General features: G+C 48.8%; 1 protein-coding gene across 1 annotated transcript; it reads left to right on the top strand.

Annotated features, from left to right (window-relative positions):
* Positions 1 to 1,603: 1,603 nt before the first annotated feature.
* On the top strand, positions 1,604 to 2,204 carry LOC130474244 (cAMP-dependent protein kinase inhibitor beta-like). Its single transcript, XM_056845784.1, has 2 exons — positions 1,604 to 1,756; positions 2,095 to 2,204. The coding sequence occupies exons 1-2, from the start codon at positions 1,612 to 1,614 to the stop codon at positions 2,175 to 2,177; spliced, it is 228 nt and encodes a 75-aa protein (XP_056701762.1). The 5' UTR covers positions 1,604 to 1,611; the 3' UTR covers positions 2,178 to 2,204.
* The last annotated feature ends 17,429 nt before the right edge of the window (positions 2,205 to 19,633 follow it).

Consider the following 19,633-nt stretch of genomic DNA (forward strand, 5'->3'; position numbering starts at 1 on the left):
TTCTGGGAGCAAAGAGAATAACCCTACATGTTCAGATCCAAAGACACACACACTGCACAAATGCCACAGGGAGTGATATTTATACCCCAAAATGGGTCCTGAGGCAGTATGAGGTAACTGGTAAAGGAAACTTTACCAGGAACGAAGAACTTGATTGCTCCTCCAGGGTCCGGACGAAAGAGAGTGAGAAGTTTGATGCGTGTCAGCAAGCAAGAGAATGTGTGTGTGATTGCTTGATTAATTGCTGGTGATTGCTATAGATATTAGAATGTGAGTGGATGTCTGATGGGTTTCTCAGGATGGTTGCAGGCAGGAGAAGTTTGTACAATCTCCCTTGAATGCTTGATGACTATCTTGATGGGATAGATCATGATGGGTAGCCGTGTTAGTCTATCCGTAGCAGCAGAAAAGAGCAAGAGTCCAGTAATACCTTAAAGACTAACAAAATTTCTGGTAGGGTATACCCTATCAGAATTTTTTTTGTCTTTAAGGTGCTACTGGGCTCTTGCTCTTTTCTACTGTCTTGATGGGAATCAGATGTGCAGGAGAATAGCTGTGCGACTCTCCTGAATACCCTGGATCGCCCATAGTTGATGGGATTAAAAGTCCTCAGTGTTGGCCAGGTGTCTGCCAAGATCACTTAATTTAATATGCAAGAGGGGAAGCTTAGCCATTCCCATTGTTTCAGTCGTCCACACCCAGGGCCTTGGGGGAAATGCAAAGTGGTCAACTCCTCTTCCAACTCCAAAGTTACAACACAAACACAAAGATGGATTCCAGGGTCCCCTGGAATAGTAGCTCATCTATGTGGAGCAATGTTCTGCTCTTGTGCCAGCCTTGGTCCTATATGCACTCATGGCACCCCAGGCAGCTGGAGCAGTCCGGCCAACAATAATACGACGAGTCATTAGATATTGAGTTATTGTTGTTCTAGAGTAATCGTTCATGTGCTGGGTTTGTCTTGTCCACGCAGACCTTTTTCTGGAACCGACACTTTTTCCTATTAGCAAATGCTGATCTCCGGTGAAAGGAAAAGCTGTTGATACCCTTTCAGATCTATAAAAGTTGGGTCTGGGTCCCCACTCTGTTCCTCTCCAATTTTTGTGTCCTTAGTGCCCGATTCAGATTATGACTGTGATGGAAGGGGGCTTCAGTCATCCTTCTGCACCATTCTCCTGAGCTGAAATCCTCTTGGGGGTATAAATGGATATTAGTATAAATGGCTACTAGTCATGATGCATACCTATTCTCTCCAGGATCAGAGAAGCATGCATATATATTAGGTGCTGTGGAACACAGGCAGGACGATGCTGCTGCAGTTGTCTTGTTTGTGGGCTTCCTAGAGGCACCTGGTTGGCCACTGTGGGAACAGACTGCTGGACTCTATGGGCCTTGGCCTGATCCAGCATGGCCTTTCTTAAGTTCTTATGGGGGGCTATTTGGCCCATAGGGGAAACCCATGCAACTCATGTCTGACGATGACAAGGACCCCGGACGCAACCTGTGTTCTTCAAAATTATGATCGGATCAAGCCCTTATTTCACCCCTGCAGCCATTAACAAGCACACTTGTTTCCTAACTCAGAGGTGCCTGTTTCATTTCAGGGGAAGCATGACTGAGGTGGAGCCCGTCCTGGACTTTGCATCGTCTGGCCGCACCGGCCGAAGGAACGCCTTGCCCGACATCCTGGGCTCGCCCGCTGGGGTCACCCCTACTGACTTGCCACTGAAACTGGCCGAAATGTCTCTGGATGCAGGTATCTCCCAGCCTAGTCCTTTACCTCCCCGTGCCAGTGATGTCCTGTTCTCCAACTAACACACTTTTTCTGGATCCCCCATAATGTGCTGGGTTCGATTATGGATCTTCTCAATTCTAAATAAAATTTGCAGTGTGATAAAGTGTGTGACAGGGACTCTTCCATTGTCCGTGGCAAAGAGGGACCTGGCAACCCTAGCTCGGTTTCACTTACTCCAGGCCCATTGACATTTTCCAGTCCACTCTTGAGTAAGCCCACCGCCGTTTCCCAAACTTCATTCACTGACCTTGCCTATGCATCTGTCTGTCTCTCTCCCCCCCCTCCCCCCCCCCCAGCAGACAGGTCTCAAGAAATGCAGTCACCGGCCACAGAGGCGCCTCCCCAGGCACCTCAAAGTCCAGAGCTGAAAGATACCTCCTAACCCTCTCCGCGGGGAGGCCGATGAAGCCAAAAGAGAAAGGGGAAACAGGAACTTCTTAAATGTCAGCCGAAGTTGGCCCAGAGATTTCTGGGATTTCCTAGTCAAGACCTGGCGAGACCGTCTTACATCCTTCGACACGACGGAGCAACGGAGGAGGAAGGAGAGAACAAGCAGCCATGTTTTTTTAAATATACCAAACTTTGAGGGTCTCTTTCTTTTGCGGGGGTTCGAAAGAAGGGACGGAGGGATCGGGAGGAGGGTTTTCTTGTTTCCGCGCCGACGCTGTTGAGGAACACCAAGTTACTGCTTTACAGAACCACAGAAAAGGTTATTAAAGGGATTCACTTCTTTTTCTTAACAGAGTGCATTGTTCACTGTGACGTCCGGGGTTGTTTGTTTCGTTAACAGACCGGGTCTTCTTTGCCACGAAGGGCAAATCTGCAAAGTATCGAACTAAGAGTTCAGCCGGGCCCCTGCTCTGCATCCCAAAGATGGCTGATCCCTGCCAATAAGGAAATGTCTTTCTGAAAGTATTTCCTGTGTATCTGGGAGCCCGCCGCAGCCTGTGTGTGCATGTGGGGGGAACACACACACCGTTCTCCTGAAAGGGAAAGAAAATGTGGGAAGTATTGCCGAAGTTTTCTCGTCTACCCGGGAGTCAAAGGATGAAATCGGAAGCTCAAATGAAAACCCTGTAGCGTTTTAGGAAGCACTTCACCTATTGTGGCGCCAGGTAACGGAGGATGCGGCTTTTGCACAAGTGTAGAATGTGGTCTGAGCAGTTCGGCGTTCTGAGGCTCACAGGGAGGGGGATACGTTTCTAGTCCTTATGAGTGAAGATCGACCTGGGAAATATATCCTCTGATCAAACCGCTGTAGTCAGAGTTCCTTGAACTTCCTGTGGTCAAGTGGCAGTTTTTCGGTTACTCGCGATCCTGATTATATTCCAGCAGCCCTCTTTAGAGATTGCAAGCATTGATCCCAACACCGGCGGTGAAGGTGTTCAAACCGCACCGACGACAGCTGGAGCACAAAGAAAAGTACGCGCGCCTAAAAACAGGGACATCAAGGCTAGATTACCCCCCTCCCCAATCCAGCACATTGGTGAGCTTTTCATACTGGCATGCCTCTTTGAAAGACATTGTACTGATTTCCTTGTACGCAACCACCGTTTAAATGTTCAGAGGAGGAGTTGGACATGTGTTTTTTTAAATGCCCCTTGAAGAGAGGGTTGCTCCAGTTTTCCAGACTTCTAAAGCACCAGTGTCTAGTGAGGTTCTGTTCGTGCTAACGCTGCTCATTAAACTTCTCCCGTGTCGATGACTGTCTGGCTGTTTCATTTTGAGTTCTAGCTCACTTTGGTTTTCATAGAATCATAGAATCGTAGAGTTGGGACCACCAGGGTCATCTAGTCCACCCACTGCACAATGCAGGAAATTCACAACTCCCTTTCCCACACATAACCCCAGTGACCCCTATTCCATGCCCAGAAGGTGGCCAAGATGCCCTCCCCCTCATAATCTGCCTAAGGTCATAGAATCAGCATTGCTGACAGATGGCCATCTAGCCTCTGCTTAAAAACCTCCAGGGAAGGAGAGTTCACCACCTCCCGAGGAAGCCTGTTCCATTGAGGAATCGCTCTGATGGTTAGAAAATTCTTCCTAATGTCTAGAAGGAAATTATTTTGATTTAATTTCAACCCGTTGGTTCTGATTCGACCTGGACCAACAGAAAACAACTCGGCACCCTCCTCTATATGGCAGCCTTCAAGTACTTGAAGATGGTTATCATATATCCTTAGTCTTCTCCTCTTCAGGCTAACGTCGGGATGTGACGTCAACCCATGGGTCAGGAATGACCCGGTGCTTGCACAGGGGACTTTTACCTTTTTTTCCCTCGGAGGAAAATGCCGTCAAGTTGCAGCCAACGTATGGCTGCCCTGTAGGGTTTTCAAGGCAAGAGACGTTCAGAGGTGGTTTGTCACTGCCTGCCTCCGTGTAGCGACCCTGGACTTCTTTGGAGATCTCTGTAACAAGTACTAACCCTGCTTAGCTTCCCAGATCTGACAAGATCGGGCTAGCCTAAGCCCGGGCCACACTGATTTCCAAATAGCTGAGCGGTGTGATGATATGGTTTCACAAATGGGTGGCACTGTCCCTTGAGCAGGAGATTGCCTAAGGAACGTTGTACAGCTGTAGGTGCCAATACCAGAGGAGCAGTTGTGTTTAATTCTGTTGCGGCAGAATTAAGCAGGGCTCTTCTGGCACCTTAGAGAGGAACATACCTTTTATCCTGGTATCAACTCTGGAGGACCAGAGTCTGTTTGGTCAGACGCATGAAGTGGGTCTAGGGTTGCCAACCTCCAGGTATGACGTATCCATTGATAGCAATTTATTATGTATCAAACTCAAACGTATGCAAAGCATCAATATGGAAAATAAAAGAAATCTGTCCGACAATAGATACAATTGAGCAATGTCACAAACAGACCAAGCTTTAAGCCAATGTAAAAACTGATCAGGGCTCAGTAATACACATGACAGTACAGCATTGCAACATTGCTATTAAGAAGCTGATTACAAAATACAAAATGAACGGTACAAAACAGAAATTATGAAGCAAAAATTATAACTGTTAATCCACAGGAATAACTTGCACAAAATGCTATCAGCGATTCTTAGGTGGGAATGCAGCATAAACCCGCACAACAATTTCGACCCCAATCCCTGCTTGAGGCGTGGAGAACGTGACGCGCTGCCTCAGATGAGCAGGGAAAAGACCCGGTGTTTGACAGGTGGTTCTTGCGGAGGCAAGAGAGCCATCTCAAGCGGGGTCGGGTCTGAAGGGGGGTCAAGCATGGGGACGTGTAACCGGTCAGGACACGTTTCGGTGACTTCGCTGACAGCACTTTGTGCAAGTTATTCCTGTGAATTAACAGTTATAATTTTTGTTTCATAATTTCTGTTTTGTACCCTTCATTTTGTATTTTGTAATCAGTTTCTTAATAGCAATGTTGCAATGCTGTACTGTCATGTGTATTACTGAGCACTGATCAGTTTTTACATTGGCTTAAAGCTTGGTCTGTTTGTGACATTGCTCAATTGTATCTATTGTCGGACAGATTTCTTTTATTTTCCATATTGATGCTTTGCATACGTTTGAGTTTGATACATAATAAATTGCTATCAATGGATACATACAATTTCCAGCCAATTTAATTATAGTTCCTACTTGAGCCCACATGCTGCCTTTTATCTCAGTCTACCTACTTCAGCACAGGTTCTTAAATTTACCTTAGTAACTTAACCTCCAGGTATTAGCTGTTGATCTCCTGCTATTACAACTGATCTCCAGGCGACAGAGATCAGTTCACCTGGAGAAAATGGCCGCTTTGGCAATTGGACTCTATGGCATTGAATTCCCTCACCTCCCCAAACCTTGCCCTCCTCAGGTTCCGCCCAAAAAACCTCCCGCCAGTAGCAAAGAGGGACCTGGTAACCCTAAGTGGGTCTTCAGGTTGGAATTACCTGGCGATTTTAGGGGTGGAGCCTGAGGAGGGGAGGCTTTGGACAGGGGAGGGGCTTCAGTGGGGTATAAGGCCATAGAGTCCACCTTCCAAAGCGCACCATTTTCTCCAGGTGAACTGATCTCTGTTGGCTGGAGATCAGGTATAATAGTGGGAAATCGGCTTACCAACCTCCAGGTACTAGTTGGAAATGTCCTGCTGTAACAACTGATCTTCAGCTGACAGAGATCAGTTCCCCTGGAGAAAATGGCCACTTTGGCAATGGGACTCTATGGCATTGAAGTCCCTCCCCAAACCCTGCCCTCCTCAGGCTCCTCCCCAAAAATCTCCAGGTATTTCCCAACTAGGGTCGCCAGGTCCCTCTTCACCACCGGTGGGAGGTTTTTGGGGCGGGGCCTGAGGAGGGGAGGGACTTCAATGCCATAGAGTCCAATTGCCGAGGCAGCCATTTTCTCCAGGTGAACCAAGCTCTATCGGCTAGAGATCAGTTGTAATAGCAGGACATCTCCAGCTAGTACCTGGAGGTTGGCAACCCTATTCGCAACCCGGAGCCAGCAACCCTAATGGGAGAGCCCCAGGCCTCAGCTGGAAGTTGGCAATTCTATTCTCACTAGGCAGACCTGTGAGTGGGGAAAGTTGCAAAAAAAAAAAAAAGCAATGTCGACGACCCATGGAAGGCAGGGTGAGTTGTAATTGCATAAAATTTAAACATGATCGAGACAAGTACAGAGACCATTCACAGGGGCGGTAATTGGCAAGCTCCCTGGTTTTGCTAAGCCAGTTAATGTCTGAAGCACTCCAAGGCTTGGTTAAGCTCTCCAGAGATGCTATCAGACTCCTCGACAAATTCTGATTCAGCAGTTCACGTAGGAGTCTCCCTTTGAAGTTCTTGGGAAGGAGAATGGGTCATGGGAGAGTGAAATCTCCTACTTCATTAATATTGTCATTTTTAACGTCCTATATGTTCCCATTTATTTTTTTGGGAGGGGGGGTGTAGGGACATGACTTGTTTGTCCCATGGAGAGAACAGAAAGGCACTGTGGACACCCTGATGCCATCTGTCATGCTGGAGGATCGACAAGCAAATAAACTGAAGGGAATATAGCTGACAGTACCAGACCCTGTAATCTAAGTCCTATCCCTACAGCAGCAATTACGTGAGGACTGCATGCATGTCAATAATTTAATTTAATTTATTTATTCAAATTTATAGTCCGCCCTCAATTCCCAGCCAAGCCGGGCTCAGGGCGGGTCACACTCTCTAAAATCACATACAACCATAAAACATCACAGTTAAAAACAGAACATCATGATAACTATACAGCAAGATGGCATTCGAATAAACCAGTCGCCACTATGGAACTGGGTTACAGTAGATCACCCCCCTAGGGTGGCCAACCTCCTTATGGGAGAGAAAAGCGGGGTATCAAAACCAGCTCTTCTTCTTCTCTTCTAAAAAACTGGGCAGGAAGAAAGAATCACTGAGGGATATTTGTTTCATAACTCAGGAGTCTCACAAACTGGTGTCGCCTGGTCTAGCCAATGTGAACAGCTCAATCCTAGCCAAGTCACTCCAATCTAAACGCACTGAAATCAATGGGATTCGTAGGGTTGCCAGATCCCTCTTCGCCACCAGCGGGAGGTTTTTGGGGCGGAGCCTGAGGAGGGCGGGGTTTGGGGAGGGGAGGGACTTCAATGCCATAGAGTCCAATTGCCAAAGCGGCCATTTTCTCCAGGGGAACTGATCTCCATCGGCTGGAGATCAGTTGCAATAGCAGGAGACCTCCAGCTAGTGCCTGGAGGCTGGCAACCCTAGGGATTCGACAGGAATTACTGTGCATAGGATCACAGTGGAAGACTGTTATTCTAGAAATGGGCCTCCCCTTTATTGCTCAAAATTCTCTCCCTCCTAGGATTGCCATCATCTAGGTGGAGCCTGGAGATCTCCAACAACTGTACCCCCAATGACACAGATCAGTTCCCCTGTAGAAAATGGCTACTTTGGAGGGTGGATCCACTGGCATTATAACCCACATTATAACCCTCTCAAAACCCCACCCTCCTCAGGCTCCACCTCCAAAATCTCCAGGAATTTCCCAGCCTGGAGTTGGCAACCCTAGTCCCCCTCCACCTTCCAACCCCAGCCGTGTTTAGGACACGTTCCAGACCTCGCAGTCCTCGCAGGGGTCAAGTAATATTCCAGAAGTCATTGTTCTGAGCGAGGAAACGCTCGGGAGAGCAGGTGACCGGCGCCTTTTAACTGCCCCTCCAGAGTTGCCACATGGTGTAATCGACTTGTTTGCATCAACAAGCACGTTAAAAAGTAACTTCTCCTCCAAGGAGCCCAGCAGGTCCCTTCTGAAAGAAAGGCACGAGGCTGCGACGGGAAGCCGAGATCTAGCATGAATACAGAATTCGAGCCGGTCCGACTCGAGTCAGGACGGCCAGCAAAATATTTATACGTTTGCTACAAAAAGGGCATTGACTAGATGCAGAAAGTAATTCCTAAGTAATCGCGCTGATCCAAAGAAAACAACAAACACAAGATCTGGGACTTCCTGCACGCAAAGCAGACGTTCTGTGAGTAGGGTTGCCAGCTCCGGGTTGGGAAATACCTGGAGATTTGGGGGGTGGAGTCTGAGGAGTGCGGGGTTTGGAGAGGGACTCCAATGCCATAGAGTCCAATTGCCAAAGAGGCCATTTTCTCCAGGGGAACTAACGCCTGGAGATCAGTTGTAAAAGTGCCAAATTCTGTGCCATCGCAATCAAAACTCGGAAAAATAGAATGGAAAAAATTACTTAACTTTGCTATATTTTTTGAAATATTAAGATGCTAAGTTAATTCTTGTGATTTGGGTTAAAATCTTAGATTTTAAATAGCATTAGACTTTTATCTAATTTTGCAATTTATAGTAATTTTGCAATTTTATTAAAGTCAGTTAATTTTATGCATAACCTTTGGCTGGTCAAACAGACCGTATCAATAAACTTACTTGCTTACTTACCGTTGTAAAAGTGGGAGATTTTCAGCCACCATCTGGAGGTTGGCAAGCTGGCAACCCTATCTATGAGCCACAGCCCTAGGGATCCCAGCCTCCAGGTGGGACCTGGGGACCCCCGGGAATTACAGCTCATCTCCAGACTACAGAGATCAGTTCCCCTCTGATGGATGCTTGGGAGGCTGGACTCTATGGCATTGTGCCCCATTGAGGCCCCTTCTCCTCAGGCTTCTCCCTCAAATTTCCAGGAGTCGCCCAACCTGGATCTGGCAACCCTAGCCCCATCCCCCACCGGTGCCCGGGGGGGGGGACGGGACCTGGCAACCCTATTTAGGACCCTTCTGCACAGGACTTGCATATCCAGCAACAGGGCCAGAAGCACGAGCTTGGGTCCTCAGCAGAAGCATGGCACTATCAGAAGACCAGGAAAACCACGTTGCCCAAGTCACAGAAACCACTATTTTTAACTATTCCTCAGCCCACTGTTGTACGTGAGTATCAACATTAAGATGGCAACCAAAGATCTTAGACGAAGAAGAAGAAGAGTTGGTTTTTATATGCCAACTTTCTCTACCACTTAAGGGAGACTCAAACCGGCTTACAATCCCCTTCCCTTCCCCTCCCCACAACATACACCTTGTGAGGTAGGTGGGGCTGAGAGAGCTCTAAGAGAGCTGTTACTAGCCCAAGGTCACCCAGCTGGCTTCACGTGTATGAGTGGGGAAACCAACCCGGTTCACCAGATTAGCCTCTGCCGCTCCTGCGGAGGAGTGGGGGAATCAAACCCGGTTCTCCAGACCAGAGTTCACCGCTCCAAACCACTGCTCTTAACCACTACATCACGCTAAAAATGAGCTGGGGAGGGGGGTCATCAGTAAGCGGGACGGGACGGCTTCCTCTCCCTGACCTCACCGTGCCCATTACGGGGCACAACGAGCAATAACATCCAGAATTAGGATTTATTAGTATGGCAGAGCTGAAGAGGACTGTACGGGCTGCGAGGAAGGGAGGGAAGGCGATTAATTCAATCTGTGACAATACAATAACCGCCCCACACGTCCCTGGCGGTCGTGATGAGATAACCCAGGCCTTTAATAGCCGAGGAGACTTTCGAGCCGGAGCGAGCAGAGGCCCGCCGTTGCAGTCAAGGCGTTTGCGGTGTCAGTCTGGGGAAAGCAATATGCTCCCAGAACAGTAATCCAATAGTGGGTGGCTGTTTATCGTCCAGTAATAGATGCCTTCTTGCCTTCGCCGAGTATTAATAAGCCATCAGGCGAGGCTCGTTCTGGTATTGTTTTGTCGCGGACGCTGGGAACGGCTTGCGCTAAGTGGATTTAGGTAGCAAACAGCCTTACAATGCTTGGGCTAAAAGTTCTCAGCAATATTTCCTGCAGGTTTTTTAGGGGGGTTAAGAGCCCCGTGGCGCAGAGTGGTAAGCTGCAGTACTGCAGTCCAAGCTCTGCTCACGACCTGAGTTTGATCCCGACGGAAGTCGGTTGCAAGTAGCCGGCTCAAGGTTGGCTCAGCCTTCCATCCTTCTGAGGTCGGTCAAATGAGGACCCAGCTTGCTGGGGGTAAAGGGAAGATGACTGGGGAAGGCACTGGCAAACCACCCCGTAAACAAAGTCTGCCTAGGAAACTTCGCGATGTGACATTACCCCATGGGTCAGGAATGACCCGGTGCTTGCACAGGGGACCTTTACCTTTACCTTTTTTTTTTTTTAGGGGGGAGGGCGCCTAGGGTTTTGGTCCCTCTATTAAGAAAGCATATTGCAGAGCTTGAGAAGGTGCAGAAAAGAGCAACCAAAATGATCAGGGGGCTAGAGCGACTGCCCTATGAGGAGCGGTTAAAATGCTTAGGGCTGCTTAGCTCAGAAAGAAGGCAGTTAAGGGGAGATATAATAGTCTATAAAATTGTGCGTGGTATGGAGAGAGTGGAGAGGGAGAAGCTTTTCTCCCTCTCTCATAATACCAGAACGCGGGGTCATCTGCTGAAGCTGGAGAGTGAGAGATTCAAAACAGATAAAAGCAAGTATTTCTTCACACAACACAGAGTTAAATTGTGAAACTTCCTGCCCCAGGATGTGGCGATGGCTGCCAACTTGGAAGGCTTTAAGAGGAGAGTGGACATGTTCATGGAGGAGAGGGCTGTCCATGGCTACTAGTCAAAATGGATACTGGCCATGATGTCTTCCTATTCTCTCCAGGATGGTGCTGCAGTCGTCTTGTTTGGGGGCTTCCTGGAGGCACCTGGTTGGCCACTGTGTGAACAGACTGCTGGACTTGATGGGCCTTGGCCTGATCCACCATGGCTTTTCTTATTATCTTATGTTATGTTCTTATTATAATGTTATTCATTTAACCTGTTCTCAGGAACACATGAAACTGCCTTCTTCTGGGTCAGACCCTTGATCTCTCAAGATCAGTATTGCCTACTCTGGCTGGCAGCAGCTCTCCAGGGTCCGAGCTGGAAGTCTTTCATTTCATCTACTTCCTGATCCTTTCAATGGGAAATGGCGGGTATTGAACCTGGGACCTTTCTGTCTGTCAAGCAGATGCTCTGCTGCTGAGCCACAGCGCCTTGCCAAATAGCTAGTCCAGAAACAGGAGCACCATACAATCCATGGGAAAAAATGGAAGGGGACTATCCAAAGGTGGCATGAACTAGAGAACCGGGTTGGTTTCCCCACTCCTCCACATGAAGCCAGCTGGATGACCTTGGGCTAGTCACAGCTCTCTCAGACCCACCTACCTCACAGGGTGTCTGTTGTGGGGAGGGGAAAGGAAGGTTTAAGTCTCCCTTAAGTGGTAGAGAAAGTCAGCATATAAAAACCAACTCTTCTTCTTCTTCCATCTAAGTACTAACCAGGGCCAACCCTACTTAGCTTCTGAGATCTGATGAGATCGGGCTAGCCTGGGCTATCCAGCTCAAAGCATACATTATGAGAAATCATTATTCAGACTGTGGTTAGTAATTTTCAAACTATTGTTTTAGATCCTGGCTAGACAGACTCTAAACTGTTTAGCTAGTGGAGTGACCCACATTCAGACAATCATTGAAACCTTCGTTAGGTTGCTTCCAAACGGTGATGGCTCTTCACGCAGCTCTCTCCAAACACAATAATATAAGAACATAAGAAGAGCCCCGCTGGATCAGACCTGGGGTCCATCTAGTCCAGCATCCTGTCTCACACAGTGGCCAACCAGTTCCTCTGGAAGGCCAACAAAAGGGCACAGAGGCCGAGGCCTTCACCATTACCTCCTGGTACTGGTATGAAGAAGTTTACTGCCTCTGAATGTGGAGGTTCCGTTTAGTCACTGTGGCTCGTAACCACTGCCTTTCCGAGCAAAAACCGCAGTCAATTGAGCAGAGACGTTCTAGTCAAAGGTTAAAGGGATTATTAGCTGCTTAAAATCCACTAAGGAAAAATATTTTCCAGATGATGGAATAAAAATCACTTTGAACATACTTCCCTGGTCACCCCATGGCCTATGAAGCAGCAGGATTATACAAAGTTGTCTGTTTCCAGTCACGTGTCTTAATCACGACTGCCTTGGAACTGGCGTAGCGGTTAGGGTGTCGGACTGGGATCTGGGAGACCTGGGTTCAAACCCCCACTGCGCCATGATGCTTGCTTGAGCCAGTCACGTTCTATGTCTCTCAGCCTTAGTAGTGAAGGTAAAACAGAGGAGGGGAGACAGATGTATAGAATCATAGAGTTGGAAAGGACCACCAGAGTCATCCAGTCCAACCCACTGCGCAATGCAGGAAATTCCAAACTAATTCCCCCCCCCACACACACACACACACAGTGACCCATTCTCCATGCCCTCCCTCTCATGAGCTGCCTAAGGTCATAGAAACAGCAGAGCTGACAGATGGCCATCTAGCCTCTGCTTAAAAACCTCCAGGGAAGGAGCACTCACCACCTCCCGAGGAAGCCTGTTCCACTGAGGAACTGCTCTAACTGTTAGAAAATTCTTCCTAATGTCTAGATGGAAACTCTTCTGATTTAATTTTAACCCGTTGGTTCTGGTCCGACCTTCTGGGGCAACAGAAAACAACTCGGCACCCTCCTCTCTATGACAGCCCTTCAAGTACTTGAAGATGGTTATCATATCCCCTCTCAGTCTTCTCCTCTTCAGGCTAAACATACCCAGCTCCTTCAACCTTTCCTCATAGGACTTGGTCCTATGCTGAGCTCCTTGGAGGAAGGATGGTCATTGAGATTCCAGCCTCCCTCATTGGATCACGAAAGCCGTCCCTGCCTTGGGGTACAGAATAGTGTTGCCAATTTGAGTTGGGAAATTCCTAAAGATTTTTTTTTGGGGGGGGGAGCCTGGAGAGTAGGGTTGCCAACCTCCAGGTACTAGCTGGAGATCTCCTGCTATTACAACTGATCTCTAGCCGATAAGAGATCAGTTCAGCCGGAAAAAATGGCCGCTTTGGCAATTGGACTCTAGGGCATTGAAGTCCCTCCCCTCCCCAAACTCCGCCCTCCTCAAGCTCCACCCCCAAAATCTCCAGGTATTTCCCAACCCAGAGCTGGCAACCCTACTGGAGATGGCAGGATTTAAGGAGGGAAGGGACCTCCGATCTCTGTTGTCAGGAGATCAGCTGTAATTCCGGGAGATCTCCAGGCCCCTCCTGTATGGTTGCCAGGTCCCTTTTCACCTCCAGCAGGAGGGTTTTGGGGCGGAGCCTGAGGAGGGCAGGGTTTGGGGAGGGGAGGGACTTCAACGCCACAGAGTCCAATTGCCAAAGTGGCCATTTTCTCTAGGCGAACTGATCTCTATCGGCTGGAGATCAGTTGGAATAGCAGGAGAACTCCAGCTAGTACCTGGAGGTTGGCAACCATAGGGCAGAGGGTTGCTAATATGACTGTCTTCCAGGAACAGCAGATGTGAGAGGCAAGGCACCGGGCAAAGTTCTAAAAACCAGTGGGAGATTTCAGCTTCTTCCCTCGCAGAAATCGTATTCTTGCAGCACTTTGAAGACTACCCCCGGCAGTGCATTCCAGCGCTGTGGAGGAAACGGAGACCATGGGCTCTGCAGGGATCAATCGGTCTGGACCGAGTCCATTTGGCTGCTCCGTCCACCAGTGGCCAACAGCCAGCAGCTTTGGGTGGACTTGGTTGGTCAACACAGAGCAACCCTGTCGAGAAAGGGAACATACCCTGGGAATCGTTCCTTCACAAACATCCTGGCGGCCAGACCGGTGTCCTTGCGGGAACCGTTTGAATAAACAACATTGCCCCTGTCGCTGATCAATCAAAGAGGTTCACGCCCAGATGTTTTTGTTGGGAGATTCACCGTTTTCATTGGCAGCCTGATCCCGAGCCTCATGGGAATCTACAAATGGGATCTACAAGGCTCACCCATGCACAAGTAATCTCCGCATCAGGGAGCTGCCAGTTTTAAACGTTCAGATGTTTAAGAAGTTGGTTTTGGTTGCTTGTGTTTAATAATGAAACAGGTTGGATGTTGATAAGAAAATGGGTCATCTGAGCATCTTCCAGACGTAGGCTTGTGGGAGTTGCTTGGGTGACTGGCTGTTGTTAAGCAATGAAGACTGGAGGACCGGCTAGAAGAATATAATTTGGGATAATTCTGCTGTTAGAACATAAGAGCATAAGTAGTAGAAAAAGTAGAAGTTCAGTAGCACCTTAAAGACTAGCAAAATTCGACCCACAATGGCAATGTAAATGTCAAAAGCAAGTAAATGACATTAGCAGGCATGATTGGATTAGGTGTGATATGCAGAAGGGTCTTAGGCGTGGAGAAATCAGCATTGGTAATGAGACAGGAATCCCAGATCTCTATTACCATATGTCCCGGAGAATGCATAGTCTTGAGCTTCATTATTAGTTGTAAATTAAAAATTAAAACATTACGCTGATCTTCCACAAAATTCACTGCAAGGAGGTTGGCTTGGATGGTGTTTTCACAGTGAGTGTGAGGGGCATCACTAGCCCTTACTGTATTACCCCAAAAGGATGACTAAATTCCTCCCCCAGGTGTGCCACCAAGAAAAAGAGGGGGCTATCTGACATTTCCATATAAGGTACAAGTATATACAGTATCTTTCAATACTTCTGGCCTATAACTTTTTAAACAGGAGAAAAGAGCCAGAGTCCAGCAGCACCTGTAAAGACTAACAACATTTCTGGCAGGGTATACGAACTTTCAGGGTCACAGCTCGCTTCTTCAGATACAGCTAGAATGACAGGGATTTTAAAACAGGGATCACCTTAAATTCAAGCTCATCTTCATTTTAGATAAAAACAGGGCCGGATCTAAGAGGGATCTACGGGGGGACTTGCCCCGAGTGCAAGGAGAGGCAGGGCACCAGCGTGGGCATGGGGGAGTGCAGGCATGGGGAGAAGGAATGCTGCCATGCCGTGGCACTGGCACTGCCCGCCCGCAGCCTGGCTGGTGCGGGCACTGCCCATGGCTCGTATTGGCCACTGCTCCCTCTCTCTTTTTTCTGCAGGGGCAGCCGCCACGCGCCTCACCCAGTGCGTTTCTCTCCGCTCCTTCCTCCAGCTCCATGCCTGGCCCCTGGGGCCACCAGCACCTGGTTCCAGCGTGTGCATGCGCACACATGTGGCACATCCCCTCCGTCCCCCCCTGCCCAGGGCGCTCGTTCCCCCACCTCCATGTCTGGGTAAAAACAGCGCTTAACAGTTGTATAGTAGCAAGGGCACACTTGCTTTGGAGATCACACTGAAATCTATTTTGCAATCCCCCCCCCCATTCTTCCTCCGCTTTCAGTGGGTGCCAGAGCATCATGGTAAAGATCAGGCCCAAGCGATCAGCCAAACAGGGACAGAAGGACGGTAGTGCCATCCAAAGCTGCAGGAAATTAAGGGCCAGAAACAGCTGAGCTGAAGTGTAGACAAGCCAGGGAGAAGTATGAGCAATCCAGGGTGAGCAGGAGGTCAAATTCCTAAGGTGGCAGGAAGAAGACAGGAAGAAGTAGGAGAGAGGGAGAGAGAGAAAGAGAGAAGAGCTGGTTTTTCATATGCCAAACTTTCCCTACCACTTAAGGAAGAATCAAACCAGCTTACAATCGCCTTCCCTTCCCCTCCCCACAACAGACACCCTGTGAGGTAGGCAGGGCTGAGAGAGCTGTGATTAGCCCAAGGTCACCCAGCTGGCTTCATGTGCAGGAGTGGGGAAACCAACCCGGTTCACCAGAGTAGCCTCCATCGCTCCAAACCACCGCTCTTAACCACAACACCATGCTGGCACTTGGCCAGGTAAGGTAGGGGAGGGGCCGTGGCTCAATGGTAGAGCCTCTGCTTGGCACGCAGAAGGTCCCAGGTTCAATCCCCTGCATCTCCAGTTAAAGGGACCAGGCAAGTAGGTGATGTGAAAGACCTCCACCTGAGACCTTGGAGAGCTGCTGCTAGTCTGAGTAGACAATACTGACTTTGATGGACCAAGGAGGGTCTGATTCAGTAGAAGGCAGCTTCATGTGTTCATGTGTCCTCTCCAGTATGATCCAGTGGAAATTTGTGCTCTGAGGCTGCAGTTTTATAACGCATGGGGGAACCAGATTGGTCCTTGGACTTAGGTGGTGGTGGTGGTGGTGGTGGAAAGTGCAGTCAAGTTGCAAGTGACCCCACTGGCTTTTCATGGCAAGAGATGAACAGAGGTGGTTGGCCATTGCCTGCTTCTGGTAGCGACCCGGGACTTCCTTGGGGATCTCCTATCCAAGTACTAACTGTGGCCACTCCTTGCTTAGCTTCCAAGATCAGATGAGATCAGGCTAGCCTGGGCCATCCTGGGCAGGGCGGGGCTCAGGTGACTGAGCGCTAAGTCAGCTTGGATCCCAGCCTAGACGGGGCCGAGGAACACAAACTGATCCTCGGTTCACACATGCAGGAGAACGTGGGGGTCAAATGCTGAGCTGGTGGTACAGACTATGCTGCTTCAGGCTGCAGGTGGGCAATCCCCTTGCACCGTGTTTGCCCACAGGCAAAGCTCCCTGCCAATAGAAAACTGGCACAGCCAGCATAGAGGGCAGGTGGTCCTTCTCTCCCTGGTGGGCTAGTTGTCTGCTTGCAGGGATTGTTTTAAAGCAAAGGAACGTTTGAAGAACGAAGACTGCTTCAACACGAGGGTGTGCAAATGCACCCCCAAGGTTATGTAGGAGCAGCAAGCGGGGTGAGAACAGCTTTTGCGTGCAGCCAGATCAAATCAAATCAAATTTATTTCGATGCAAGATCAGCTCTGGATTTAAAAAAATTAAAAGTTAGGTTAAAATAGTAAGACTATTAATGGTTCTGGGAAAGATGATTTGAATAGGAGGAAGAAAGATCATCTGTGGGGTTTGATTTTCTGCCAGCTGTTTGCGGATCCCAGAAGACCGAAGGCAAAATTTGGCTACTTGTGTGGTTATCTCCCCGGGAGGAGTCTGCTAAGAGAAGGGAGACTTTAGCTTCTTCAGATCTCGCAGGGAAGGTTGACAATATGGGGAGAATGTACTGCGATCTTACATCGTTGTAAAAAGGGCATTAGAGCAGAACATGTTCTATGGTTTCCTCTTCCTCAGTTTTGCATGGGCATAATCATTGGTAAAAAGGAGTACAGTGATACCTGCCTTCCATGAGGGCTGAAGGTAAGGCGTTAAAACACGCAAGAGTAAAGGCCCTTTGCTATTTGAATACTTCCAGGAATCTAGGGTAATCTGCAGAGTGGAAAGGTTTAATGTATCGCAGGGTGGGTGAGTACTGATGAATCTGAGCCCTGTCTGATTGAAGGGCGTGGTCCCAGAGTCTTTGACAGCTTGATCATTTCCTTGGCTTTTTGGTATCTCAGAGGCAGTATGGCTTGAGGGGAAAGACAATGCTTCTAAAGCATCTTCTCTATTGCATTCTGCCAGGTTGGGCAGTAGTTATCGGTTAGAATCAGAGGGGTCAGGCCAATAGGGTTGAATATGAGTTTCAGCCAATGGTTAAATGCCCGGATCCACATCCCCACTGTGCTTGCTGCCATGACCGCCCCTATGCCCACTCTCCTATTTGGCATCACGTGTGCATAGAAGCACAGATTTGACACACTTTGAAGCCCTGCGCAGCCCAAAACCTTCCCCCTTTCACAACTGGGCTATGATGCAGTATGACTCCTGTTGGGACATTTCCAAAGCCCTTTAAAGGACTGGCAGAAGGGGGGATGTGCCAGTGAGCTACCCTGTACCATCCTGAGAATGGACCTTAGAAAGGAACCCGTCCCCAATTGGCTGTAGGTGGAGTATATTGTTGCCAGTTTCCTTCCCTGGGGAACAGAGTAGGGTTGATGCATACCTGTTCTCTCCAGGATCAGAGGAGCGTCCCTATTATATTAGGTGCTTTGGAACACAGGCAGGATGCTGCTGCTGCAGTCATCATGTTTGTGGGCTTCCTAGAGGCACCTGGTTGACCAGTGTGTGAACGAACTGCTGGACTTGATGGACCTCGGTCTGATCCAGCAGGGCCTTTCTTGTGTACTTATGATTGCCAAATCTGGGTTGGGAAACTCCTGGAGATTTGGGGGGGGGGGATGGAGTCTGGGGAGGGCAGGCTTCGGACAGGGGAGAGACCCCAGCGAGGTATAATGCTATGGAGTCCACCTCCTAAAGCAGTCCGTTTTTCCAGGGGAGTTGATCACTGCCACCTGCAGATCAGTTGTAATTCTGGGAGATCTCTAGGTCCCACCTGGAGGCTGGCATCCACACAGATGCTCTGCCCACAGCCACCCTGTGGGTTCCCTGGCAAATCAGATTAAAGAAGTGTCTCCCCTCCCCCAACACACACCCTTAATCCAGCTCATGGGGAGAAAAGGAAGGGGCCCCACAGATTGAGTACCACCTTGTGTGGAAACGCCCAAATGTGATTGGGAGCTTTCCGGCGTCAATACAAGCTCCGCTTCCTGCAGTTCATTCTGTCGCTTCATTCTCAACTCGTTCTGCCGCACAGGAAGAACCTGCCTAGGGCAGAAGGTACGGGAGATGGATGCCCAGGGGTTCAAACTGGCATTTGAGGAAGGCAGGCATTTGAACTGCATGGGCGGGATCCTTTTGCAGATGGCCATATCTCCCTTGTTTGCACTGTGGGAAATACAGTCTCGCCTTCGCGACCTACATCTCTCTTGGCCCTTGGTGAAAAGAGGCGTGGCAGGGATGGCACAACCACCTCTGCTCTGGGACACCTGCGATCTGGGAGGTCCCCGGTTCGAATCCCACCCCGACTCTGAGCAAACCTGTCAGCCCTTTCTCTCTTGGCCTCAGCTGGCCCATCTGTAAAATGGGAATAATAATCCCCCCTTTTGCAAAATTGGAATAATAATCCCCCTATCTGCAAAACCGGAATAATAATCCCCCGTATGTAAAATGGGAATAATAATCCCCCGTTTGCAAAACTGGAATAATAATCCCCTGTCTGCAAAATGGGAGTAATAATCCCTCCATCTGTAAAATGGGAATAATAATCCCCCCAGCTGCAAAACCGGAATAATAATCCTCCATCTGTAAAATGGGAACAATAATCCCCCATCTGCAAAATTGGAATAATAATCCCCCATCTGCAAAATGGGAATAATAATCCCGTTTGCAAAATGGGAATAAGAATCCCCCCACCTGCAAAATGGAATAATCCCATCTGAAAAATGGGAATAATAATCCCCCATCTGCAAAATGAGAATAATAGTCCCCCCATCTGTAAAATGGGAATAATAATCCCCCATCAACACAATGGGAATAATAATCCCCCTGCCTGCAAAATGGGAATAATAATCCCCCCGTTTGCAAAAATGGGAATAATAATCCCCCACCTGCAAAATGGGGATAATAATCCCCCACCTGCAAAATGGGGATAATAATCCCCCCAACTGTAAAATGGGGATAATAATCCCCCATCAGCACAATGGGAATAATAATCCCCCTGCC

Source organism: Euleptes europaea, chromosome 3, assembly GCF_029931775.1.
Source record: "Euleptes europaea isolate rEulEur1 chromosome 3, rEulEur1.hap1, whole genome shotgun sequence".
In the NCBI taxonomy this organism is placed as follows: Eukaryota; Metazoa; Chordata; class Lepidosauria; order Squamata; family Sphaerodactylidae; genus Euleptes; species Euleptes europaea.